This window comes from Hesperophylax consimilis, chromosome 16, assembly GCF_061612785.1.
Source record: "Hesperophylax consimilis isolate HC1 chromosome 16, BYU_Hcon_1.0, whole genome shotgun sequence".
Lineage (NCBI taxonomy): Eukaryota > Metazoa > Arthropoda > Insecta > Trichoptera > Limnephilidae > Hesperophylax > Hesperophylax consimilis.
The window spans coordinates 33,081,898-33,094,397 of record NC_142851.1 but is presented as its reverse complement, the minus strand read 5'-3'; the positions used below and the strand labels follow the sequence as shown (position 1 = coordinate 33,094,397).

Genomic DNA, 12,500 nt, shown 5'->3' with positions numbered 1-12,500 from the left:
TGTTTTGTAATGAACTCGTAAATAAAATAATTTCGGGCGCTTACATTGTTAACACTGGATAAACCTTATGAGATGCATCAAACTAATATAGTACGGAATTGTATATCTTAAAAAGACCTACAGAAAAGTCCACTATGGTATATGTCTCTCTCCTAATTTTCCCGTATACTTTGAACGTCAAATGTGTAAAATTTCTACTTTAACTTCTCAGGTGCCAAAAATATGATTAGATATGAAAAATTTGAGCACCACCATGTCCACATGGTAATCTGAAAGCAATGCTTCCTGTGTTATTTTTACTCTTGGCACACTACAGAGGTTGCGAGAGCTTAGCATTTCAAAGGTTAATGTTCAATAATATTGTAAATTATATTTGAAATAATTGACAGGCATCTAAAATGTTAATGTTTTACTTAGGAATTTTCATGGACAATATTGAAATGTATTAAAAACTTGTAAAACCTAGTGTATAGACACTGCACATTGCAGTGCACCTGAAGGTAGTCATGATTTCACTGAACTGCTATTGTAGTTGGTCGTATCCTAAGGGTTAAAGAACAAACCCACACCGGGGCACTCTTCTTTATACAGGGTGTCCGGGGGTAAAATGCACAAACTTCGGGAGGTGATTCTACATGAAAAAAGAAAAAAAGATAAATAACTTTTTTCGAAATTTCAACATTTTAACTCCACAGAGGCCTCTGCTATATTTTGACATAAGTTCGGTATCCGAAAACTAAAAACTGCTTTTGAAAGATGATAAAATTACGTTTACGTTTGCTTACTTTTTTTTTAAATTGCTGATAAAGGAAAAAAATATATGAAAACACACATTTTATTAATATTATTACAAAGGTTACACACTTTTTTGGTTTTTCATATAAAATAATTAATAAAAAAAAACTCACAGATATTATTTTTTTTTTTCAAATTGCATTTAGAACCTTTGGTTTCATAAAGGTGCACATTTTAATTTTTCTGTGGTTAATTTCTAGATTTTAATGTAAAGCGGGGTGTATTCTCTTTCTAACGCGACGCGTTGGGACGCGATAGACTGCCAAGACCTGAAAGACTCGCAAGAAGCGCAATACTCGCAAAACATGCAATACTCGCAAGCCTCGCAAAACGCGCAATACTCGAAAGACGTGCAATACTGATAGTTGAATCAATGTACTGAGATACTTCCATATACGAGATATACTACGAACAACAAACGTTTTTGGTGGTTTTATGTAGACTAAAAGAAAAAAAATGTGTGAATATGCTCTGCGGGCCACAAGTAGACACCCAGCGGGCTGCGAGTTGGCCACCCTTGGTTTAGATCATATTTCTCACCATGCAGTAAGGGAGATTACATATATTATATTATAGACAGTATGTAACAAGTTTCAGGGTAAACGGGCTAATTTAGGGGGTACAGATCCAGACATAGTAATAAAACACATATATTTCAAGTGGGTATATTTTGGTCAGTAATTTCTTGAAAACAAAACACATTTCCGATAATTAGCCTTGCGCTCTTTCACCTTATAATAAGAGTCTTAACTCAACGAGATGCATTTCTAATACCCTATCCGCAACGACTCTTTCCGTTGCCCAACCAACCCAACCTATGGAATGGTATAAAAATGTCAAAACCAATTACTAGAAAGTTTTTTTTCAATGTTTTCACTCAATATCCCAATGGAGACTTTAATAACAAGAAATTATGCAAAAAGTTAACCAACGAGACAACAACATAGTTTATACAAATGGCTGGCATCGACTATATAATAATATTTTATTTATTATTAGGTTCGTATTAATGTTGTTGAGATGAACACTAATTCCCCTAATACATAACAATAATAATTGTTTACAGATAGACACATACAGAGATTTATTCAAATTTTATATCGCTAGAAGCTTTTAAATCATTTAGCCCACGTTTAAATTTAAACAATGCACCCCTTCCCTTGTACCACACAACACAGAACCGGAGGACTGAAATGTACACAAGTAATAAAACAGCAAACACTAGAATCTTACAGATAAAGCTATTTATAATTAATCGGCTTTACAAAATATGTAACACAATATTACAATCTAAACACTATTTTAATCACTATATATTAATATGTAATATAATCAGTCACAGACATATTTGAATAGAAATCAGGTGAGTGACCCCCGTGTATATGTGTGTCGATTGGCAAGTCCTTCTTCCATTTGAGCATTGAGATGGGCTGCGTTCAACCAACAGACAAACAAACAAACTATACTTCCACATCTGATATTACCGGGACCGCAAACAAAGTACGGATAAAATTCATTATTGTGTATCTGCGCTTCAGATATTTATAAAATATGATAAAAACATAAACAAAAAGAAATCGTATAGAAAACACAATCTTACTAGCTGTGCCTATTTTAGTACTGATAAACACCAATGATAAGACAGTATTCCAATTAATAAAACACAAACCAACCAACATGAGCAGCATTCAAGCAAACTTTAATAGACATTTATATTCGACTATATACACTCTCTAACAATCCTGAATCTTTCTTAGAAACGACATATCACGCATAAACAAGATGCAAGAGAGTCTTATGATACGATTAGTACAACACACGCAGCTGCTTGAAGCTACGGGCTTCCCTCACAACCACCATAGCAGTACGGATAACGGTCAATCACTTTCAACTGCGACCAATCAAACTTGAGTGGCGGACGTGCTCGCTGACGGCCTACACATTGTCCTGGATAATCTGCAGCAGGAGCTGTGAGGCGGTGCAGAGAGAGGCCTGGTACGAAGTGGGTGGGGCGGGGGCTTCTCCCACGGCCATAGCCTCCGATACCTTCTCCACTTCCACCGGAGACTCGGACGAATCTGCCTCAACCTTTTCCGCCTGCTTCTCTTCTTTCTTATCACCACCTGAAAATGGAAATCATAATTATTAAATCCTTTTCCAAACACCAAATCTCATCAGTAGAACTAACAATAATGTAGTTACATGGTGGTATTCAGAAACAAGTTAACATGATAATAATTTTAAATGGTTCAACCCTTTACAACCGGCTTCATTCAGGCGTGAGTTTGTTGTTGAAAAAACCCTGACAGAAAATAAATCTGTTTTTGGGAAAAGAAACAATGTCGATAGAATGTACGGGAGCTGCTTGTGTAGGGTACCTTTATGCGCATGTTTCCGATTTTAACAATGCTTCCGGACTCTACAGAGTATTAACGTGTTTTACAAAAGAGGAATTTAGACTTCTAAAGAGTGTAAGATATTTTAAAGGCCATTGATTGGAGCACGTAGAACATTTTTTTTTTACTAACTTTTTAACTCCACACAGAACATAATTTAACTCGCGGTCTACATTTTTGGTGATGCTGTGTGGAGGGGTCTTTTTAAGGAGAGGAAGGAGTGAACATGGGTTTTGAAAAGACCCGTGTTGTAGGAAGGAGGAAACACAGAAGCCGGCAAGTCAACAACTTCATTTCCAATGAACTTTAGCATAAGAGACTTCTGTGGCTAGACTTCAGTTCTTGTATATTTAATATTTATCATTGTATATTATGTAAAAGCTGTTTGTTTCTCACAAATAAATAAAGTCGTTCCACATCCGAGTTATCGAACTCAAGAACGAGTCGTAGGAACGACCTGTCATCTTGTGACAAATGTCAACCGTGTACAAGTTATGGTCGTTTGACATGTTTTCCGACTATGCACCAATGCCGAAGGGATCAGTGATACGATTTTCTCAGAGCATCTTCCATTGAAGGACCGGTAGAACAAGGACAACATTCCGAGCTGATGCCTGTGCTCCAAAGATTGCACTAAGTGTAAATTTCTTACTATAGTGTGACAACATCTATAATGTTAACAAATTATACATAGGCATATAATATAGTGTGACATGTATGCATAAAGTTAAGTTATTACTAATAAATCAAAGTTTAAATGGGCCTTTAGAAGCGACTTGGTGTGGAACCATCATGGATGAAAGCAGTTCTTGAAATGTCAACTATTCTTTTCTCCCGCCCCCATTTTAATATTGTAATAAATAAATGTTTGTACCCTCTTTGTCCTTGTCGGCCTGCTCCTTGATCCTGTTGATTATCTTGTTCAGGCTGGCAGTGAGTGTGGCCAGCATCTGGTCTCGCTGGGAGAGCTTGGCGCGCGGCAGCAGTACATGCAGCGAGCGCACGTCCCCCAGTACGGGGCCCCCGCTCAAGCACACTTCGTCGGCCGCTCCCTCCAGTTCTGCTATCAGCCCCCCCACCGACTTAACAGCTTTGCAGCCTTCCACCTGAATCACACATTATATATTATAACTGACTGATAATTGACTGAGCATAACGAAGTCCTGTTTTGACTCGACCACTCTGCATTTCGTATGTCTGTAAATTTGTTTTTGTGTTCCGTGTCCGGTCAATCCTGACAAGATGTTTGATTGTACCTTTTATTCTACTAGAGCGCACGAGCGTTGTGACTGTTGCGGGCTGTCAAGTCGGAGTATTCGGATTAATCACGCAAAGTATACAGTTCACAGAACTAGCATAATGTATCTGTTGAACTGCCGCTTGTCTAAAAGTCAGTATCACGGTTTCGTAGTTGGTGACTTGTTGGTTATCGAACAGAAAGTAAGTTTTGTGGTGGTCCGGTGAGTATTGAATACACCAGGCAAACACACGGAAGCAAGACCATTCTCGATTCACTGCCTGATAAGGAAAATCTGATATTTTGTGTAAACTAATTTCATGTTAAAATTAATTTATATAATTAACGATTCTGTAGGAGTCCGACTGTAATTTGTGTAACTTCATAGCATTTTGAATAAATGCTGATTCGCTTTTATGTCAATGATTCCAAAGAGTGATGAAATGATAACATGTCAATTACATAGTGTATTTACTAAAACAAAAATGTCTGATTTAGCCTTTTATAGGATGAAATATTTTTCCCTCTATGGAAATGTTCTCTTTTGAACTCTACTGTTGTGTCGGCGATCTTGGATATATAATACTTTGAATTCGCAAACTTCTAGCCGGCGGTTGTTAACCCAGCGAATATCCCACATCAGCATATGAAGGCAACCGGATTCTGCAATTCAATGCAATTATTGCAGTACCGGGCATGTATTATTCTAGTTTATTGTTCAATCATAATAATAGGCGTGAGATTGGGGTTTAATTAAATCCTAGCCGTGAATCTTTTACAAATGCGGTAAAGGGTTGAAATATTATTACCTTGGGGAAGTATTCCAAGAAGAACTGGTGGACATTGTCGTTGATGAGAGTCTCCCGCTCATCTAGCAGCACCAGATCCATGTAGTCCACGAGGTAGCTGCACTCCAACAACATGCCCGAATACTTGCGATCAACATCCTGAAAATACAACTAATTAAGTCCGTATTTATTATAAAACAAGGCGACTCCTGATGTCCTTCTCTGTCCCTCCACCATATAAAAGAAGAAAAAAATGTAGTTATTAGACATCATCATGGCATTTGTAAAAGGGTATTTTCACCATTTTTTGTTGTTTAAAACTATTCAAAAATTATGATATTATAAATTTAAATAAACGATTTAAATTGTTCAATGTAAAAACCTTTATGATCTTGAGTTCAAATCGTATGCCAAACTGAAGAACTAGCAATCTACTTTACCAACTAGTTACTTTCTCTGTCACCAGAGCCATCTATGCACAATGGCAGAAACTTGATTTCAAATATCACACAAATCAGAACCAAGGACCTTATCGAAGATGAGTGATCGTAGAAATGTTTGAACACAAAAACTTAATAATATCAATTGTAACATTTTGGGTACAAGTTCCTGGTGTTTGATTCAGCCAGGGTAGTGTATTATCGAGTGAGTGCTCACCTCGGAGACGTAGATCTCATGCCACAGGGAGGGGAATAGCGTGAAGCGAAGCGGGGCCCCCTCGCAGGCGGCCATGGTGGCGAGCGCCAGCAGCTGTGGCGTGCAACAGCCCCGCTCCACCCCGAGGCGACACATGGCATCCAGCAGCGAGTGGTACGGCAGATAGAACTCGCTCAGCGCATTATCGTAGTCAGGATCAACTCCCTGGAAACAATACAATAAGTTAAGAATGTTTAAAATCGTGTGACGTGAGTGTAAATAAAAATTAATATTCCCGGGTTATGAATAACCTGACAATATTTATAAAATATAAAAAGTCATAATATAATCATTATAAGAGGAAGATGTTTCTTATGCAATGATGGAGGACTTATCCAGCAGGGGAATTACACGGTTCGTACGCAGGCACGCGTTGCAGACATTTCATAAACTCGTCGGCAACGCCAGTGTCTTGCAACCAGCTGGGCAAAGTTGTCGCCACTCACGTCGCCGAGACAAACATGGAGTCACTTGTGATAGAAATTTTTGAAACAATGCGTGTGCTTTAGGTCAATGTCCTTGTGAATAATTGTATTTATTGAAATAATTAGTGATTTTTGAGCGTGTACGAATGGAAAGAAACTCCATCAGATTTGGTTTTTGCTCAAGAATGATTTGTGCACCTCTCAAAAGCGCAGGGAGGCCCAGAGCGACGTGGTTCATGGCAGCTGGTGATAGCTTGTCTGACCAACGAACTTATGTGCAATACTAAACGCAGTAAATCTCAAGTATGTCCACTGGACCTAGTTCAGTAAAACCACGCGCATTGTACAGGTAACCTATCTTGTCTTTTAATTCGTCAAAGACAAAGAATGATAGCTACAGCAACTGTTTGGTTATGAAAATGTTCGAGGTTTTGACGTTTCAAGAATTCAACAATGATTGGTGGCGATTCGGATCTTGTGAGTATCGGATACTTGTGGAGCTGACATACCTTCCTAGCCTGCAGCTGGGCATGAGGCACGCACATCTGCACCATGGGTCGGAAGGGGCGGGGGGGGGCAGCCTTATGCGGCGGCTCGGGGGGCGTGCGCGAGGGGAAGTGCGGGCCCGGTGGCACGGCGTTGCGTGTGTCCTGGAAGGCGGAGTGGCAGTGCGACAGCAGCGGGACGAGCACTGCCAGCGCTGCACCGCCCAGTAACAGCAAGAGCTCTTTTATTAACACTGGAACAAAATAGAAACAGATTTTCAGGAGAATTTTTAGTGAATTACAACTAGGAGCGTGGATGATTATTAAAAGTAAAATTATTGTACATAAGCTTAAAAGCTATGTATACTTCATATTTGTAATTTGACTTATTTGTATTTGTAAAAAGGGTTAACTTTGTGGCTTGTCATAATTTACAATAAAAAATACATAAATTTGTTTTTAACCACTTCATTTTATTTAAACTCTACCGGTTTCGGAAGAACCCTTCCTTCATCAGGAGAATATTAAAAACTGGTTTTTATTATATATTTTTAATTTTTTAATACTATAAAATCAAAGTGGTTAAAAACAAATTTATGTGTTTTTTATTGTGATTTATTTTTATTTTCTATTCAAAATTAATTATACTAAAGTTGTGTTTTTTTTAAACTCGCTATTACCTACTTAAACCATGTTCAATACACAAAAATATAAACATGTTCCAGAAAAAAATGCTCCAGCAAATAGCATGATTTAAAAAAAATAATGAGTTTTTACATTAGTTATTTTTTTTTATTTAAAAGGAAAGAACAACATTCCCGGGTAACGAATAACCTGAAAATATTTGAAAATCTCCTACTACCACCACAGTAAGCGGAAAATGTTGCTTGTGTTGTGATGGAGGACTTAGCCAGCCTAGGAATTGAATACACGATGCCTGGGTGGGACCCAAACGCGATGTCAACTCAGCCACCGAACGACAGATCGGTATCATAAAGATAATCTTCAATTATACAATTTTTTTTATACATAACAGAACTGCCTCAGCAACAATCTCTTTAGTGATGGATATATTGAAGATGTCCATTGACTTAATTATTTCCCTTCGTTAGTATGATGTTACGTTACCTATGGCCAGGTCCCTGATGTCAGGAGGATTGTAGGTGTTGAGCAGCGTGGCGAGGCGGCGCAGGGCCTCGGGCCAGTCCTTGCAGGCGTGCAGCGCCGAGCGCGCCTCCTTGCAGTCCCGGCAGCAGCGTAGAGAGCGACACAGCTCTCCCGCCAGCGCCAGTAGCTCTCGCAAGTCACTGCCCGCGCCCCCGGCCCCACCGACCTCGTGGTACATGGCGTGCAGGGTGTGGAGGGCCTGCAATAACACACATTCAATATACATAAACTACAGAAAGAGAGAGATTCTCACAGTTGTACCTCCCTTTAGATACTCAAGTGGCACTAATATTAGAAATCTTTATCATGCGTTTTGACTGCACTAAAGGACAACCAGGTTTTTCACTGCCCTGTAAATTCTGATCCACCATCAACAGAACAAGGTGCTACCACAGCCATTGTGCTCACATGATGCAAAGTGGAAAGGTGGGCCTAATGATCGTTTTACCCAATGATTTTTGCATCCAGTTTCTATGTGGGTCATCTTTTTATAGGGATTCAATGTGAAAAAAGGATGTGTTCTATTTTGATACCGACTTTTGTATAATTTAAGATGATAAACATTATTTGACATTTTTTATTGTTTTGCAGAACTGTATTATGTGTATAAATCAACTTCTATAGATTGATAACTTCGGCCTTTTTGTATGAAACAAATTGGACCTAAAAAACCATAGATATGCCAATATATAAACAGTAAAATTCTCATTCGGAGCCTACTTATTTTACTATACACCAATGAATTTGAAAGCTTATTCTATAGATTTTCAGAGTTTTTCATTGGTGGATATAGTTAGGCAAACATATGACGTCACAATATTTCGGTTCAAATTTTCGATCGGAGTATTATTAACACACTTTAATCGGGAAGGGTAGTTCTACCCGTTCGGTCGATTGATGCTTAACGTCGGGAAGGGTATTTCTATCTTCTGCGCCCGCCTCATTTCAATCCCCTGATTATGTGGAAAGATTAATGGCAAATGACAGATGGTTCAAGGTGTGGCCATATTTTGAGGATTTAGTACCGTCCCAAAATTATATATTTTTTCCAATGGCAACTATCTGTATGAAATCGTGAGTATGAAAAGAAAGATTTTGTAAAGCAAAGATTTTTCATACATGTCCTGATATAATTTAAATGGGGGGATCGGTATGAAAAAAAGCATTGCGTAAAATACTTGTAAAACACTTGGCAATTGGGTGATGGCAGAGGGGTGCCGACTTTCAATTATATAGTTGACGAATGATAGTTCGAACAATAGTTTTAAAATAATGAGTTCTATTAATGAAATCCGCAATTGACAGAGACTCAGACATCCAACTGTGATTTCCACCTACGACAGAAGAAGAAGCCGCTCGATCTAACAAACATTTCACACATTCACTTTCATGTGATGATGGATACAGTCAAGCCAGAGAAAGTGTGTGTGGTGTGAGTTGTAAAGTAAGCCAACTAACCTCAAAAGCGAGTTGTAGCCCCCCGTTGTACACTATGTAGAGGCGGTCATCGTCTGTCTCCACAAGGGTGCGAAAGGCCGACAACAAGGTGGTCCAGCAAGTTCGGCCATTCAGTCCTGGGATAAGAATAACTTTACAAATGTTATTGATGGTGTATCTCAAAAATGGAATAAATAACTTTACAAATGTTATTGATTGTGTATCTCAAAAATGGAATAAATAACTTTACAAATGTTATTGATTGTGTATCTCAAAAATGGAATAAATAACTTTACAAATGTTATTGATGGTGTATCTCAAAAATGGAATAAATAACTTTACAAATGTTATTGGTAGAGTATCTCAAAAATGGAATAAATAACTTTACAAATGTTATTGGTAGAGTATCTCAAAAATGGAATAAATAACTTTACAAATGTTATTGATGGTGTATCTCAAAAATGGAATAAATAACTTTACAAATGTTATTGATGGTGTATCTCAAATATGGAATAAACAACTTTACAAATGTTATTGATGGTGTATCTCAAAAATGGAATAAATAACTTTACAAATGTTATTTATGGTGTATCTCAAAAATGGAATAAATAACTTTACAAATGTTATTGATGGTGTATCTCAAAAATGGAATAAATAACTTTATAAATGTTATTTATTCCATATTTCACAATAAGTTTAACAGTAATTGAGTTGTTTTTGAGGTTTAAATATATATTTTTTTTAAATAACAATTAATTGTGGCATTCGATCACAAAATAACAACAGAAATTCTAAAATTAATGCAAGTTCTAGAAGGATATAAAGTAGGAGATAAAAGTACAAACCAAATGTAATATATAAATATAAGTAGGTTAAATTAATATTGATTAAAATGATAGGATAGTATAACCTTCTTGTATCTACGTTCCGTGCAGTTAAATAGATCCGCCGCATCTGCATATCTATCACTAAATTCATGTAATCCAGGTACAAGGGAGTGTTTGAAATGCTCAGTCCAGGTATTGTTACATTTAAACAGGATTTTGGATCGAGTAGCTCTCGTAGATATATAAAATTCAATGAGGTTAATTAAATCAGGGCTGTCTATACCACCATTTACAGTTTTGAACGTAAATATTAAGTCGGATATAATTCTTCAATCTGAGAGTTTTCATCAAGTAATTATAGTTTATGCTTTCGATAAGAATACCGAGTTTAAAATTAATGTGTCTTGAATTTTTTCGGTTAAGAACACTTGTGTGGTAAAACCGTATATGATTATGTGAGAAATGTGGAGTTCCGCAAAGAATGCAAGGCTGTTGTAAACATAATGAGTAAGATTAAGAAAAGGTATCTTAGATGGATTGGGCATGTAGAACAAATGAGCGACGAAAGGACTGTAAGGAGAATACAGTAAAACTCGCTTAACCACTCGGAACATTAGAACGTCAAAAGACGTAAATATGATAATAGCGGTCAAGACATTAGTACGTCTTTTCACGTAAACGCGCGAGATTTTACAAAAATCGATTTATTTCCATCACTAGTATACGGATTGCCATGATTTAAAAAACAGAGTATCGATAATGAATAACGCTACGCGTCTGCATTCAAGAATATCTATGGAATTTCGAGGTGCATTATCTAAGTCGATTGGACTTGTCATCTTGTTCGTTCATAATTTATTGCGTTTTTAAATAATTTATTAAAAATATTTTAGTTTGGACGGTTAATATTTTGAGGTGACTAATAGTTTTTAATTATATTTCTTCAATATATAAAGTGATATTTCTTTATGATACTCAGAAAATAGTACATTTTTCACAGCTTTGAAATAATGGTCAGCGATTTTTACATATTTTTAACGTTTTCAGAAAATGTATATTTAGAAACGCAAATATTTACGTATAACAAAACAATACGATAGTGAATTTTATAATCTTTCCAAAACATTTTTTAGAATGAGGCTACGTTTCCCAAAACGTGAGTTATGAAGCTTTTAACAAAACTCGTGAATACCACAAAAATTTTCGCGCTTTGACAGTTCGCAAAGGAACACAAAGTAAATAAAAGTCCTTTTCTGAGAGGTTAAGAAGTTCCCACTTAAGAAGTTTTCACGCTTAAGAAGTTTTGATTTTTGGTCCCTTGAAAATTCCATACAAAAAACACGATTTTTTAGAGCTAAAACTGCTTCCCGCTTAAGAGGTTTTAGAAATCCGGCGGTAAAATCAACACAAACGAAATATTGTGTCGCAAAATATCTAAAATGAACCTTTTTCCAAGTCATAAATTGAAAGACGTTGACTGAAACCCATACCTAGTACCTGAGACCATAAAACCCTTTGTCGGCTGCCGGGCCGTAAGCCGTAACCTGCCGTAACCAATAAATAAACCAAATACCCCGTCTCCTAATCCCCTAACTAGGTAAAATAGCAATGGAACGAATAAACAATGCGGAATTATGTAACAAATATGCAAGCGTCTTTAAGGCCGAAATAACATGAAAGATTATATTAAACTCAACCTTAATGACAACGTGGGCTAGATCTACATTTGCATACATTTGACACCTCCTTCAATAATCTTCCCTTTGATAATGAACATAGAGATGTTTCGTAATATTATTGTATAAAATTTTTATTCCATCGAATTTGTAAAACACGAAAAACTTTTGATAATCTATCGGATCACGGTTAATACGGAATATTTCACCTTTAAATACATAACAACATGATTATATGGCGGGGGAGATGGTAAAATATGCATTATAATTACGTTTTTTTCATTCAAACATCAAAAATTGCCGTGCATCATGTAACATCTGACATTTGTCGTAAATTAAGTTTGAAGGTTAGGAAATACATATGCATAAATTTAAAATGTAGATTGAAATGAAACTTCGCAAATGATTTTTGTAGTTTTTGGATGCGTTCACAGATTATAATTCCAGCGTCAAACAGCTCGTATGATATAACTACCTTTTTCTAAATACATAATACTAATTACCATGATAACTAGAAGATGTATATATATATATTTTTTTTTTGACTGCTTGGATCATATGAGCTTGTTTT

At 36.6% G+C, this 12,500-nt stretch overlaps 1 protein-coding gene across 1 annotated transcript in view; it reads right to left on the bottom strand.

Moving 5' to 3' along the window:
* Nucleotides 1–1,446: 1,446 nt before the first annotated feature.
* puf (ubiquitinyl hydrolase 1 puf) overlaps nucleotides 1,447–12,500 on the bottom strand; it is a 101,118-nt gene continuing 90,064 nt past the window's right edge. Inside the window, exons 48-54 of the mRNA XM_089641170.1 lie at nucleotides 9,448–9,563; nucleotides 7,951–8,188; nucleotides 6,847–7,076; nucleotides 5,874–6,077; nucleotides 5,238–5,375; nucleotides 4,066–4,297; nucleotides 1,447–2,918 (exon numbers count right to left, since the gene is read on the bottom strand). Coding sequence (XP_089497296.1) covers nucleotides 2,731–2,918; nucleotides 4,066–4,297; nucleotides 5,238–5,375; nucleotides 5,874–6,077; nucleotides 6,847–7,076; nucleotides 7,951–8,188; nucleotides 9,448–9,563 — 1,346 coding nt within the window. The 3' untranslated portion in view covers nucleotides 1,447–2,730. The remainder of the gene's footprint in view (nucleotides 2,919–4,065; nucleotides 4,298–5,237; nucleotides 5,376–5,873; nucleotides 6,078–6,846; nucleotides 7,077–7,950; nucleotides 8,189–9,447; nucleotides 9,564–12,500) is intronic.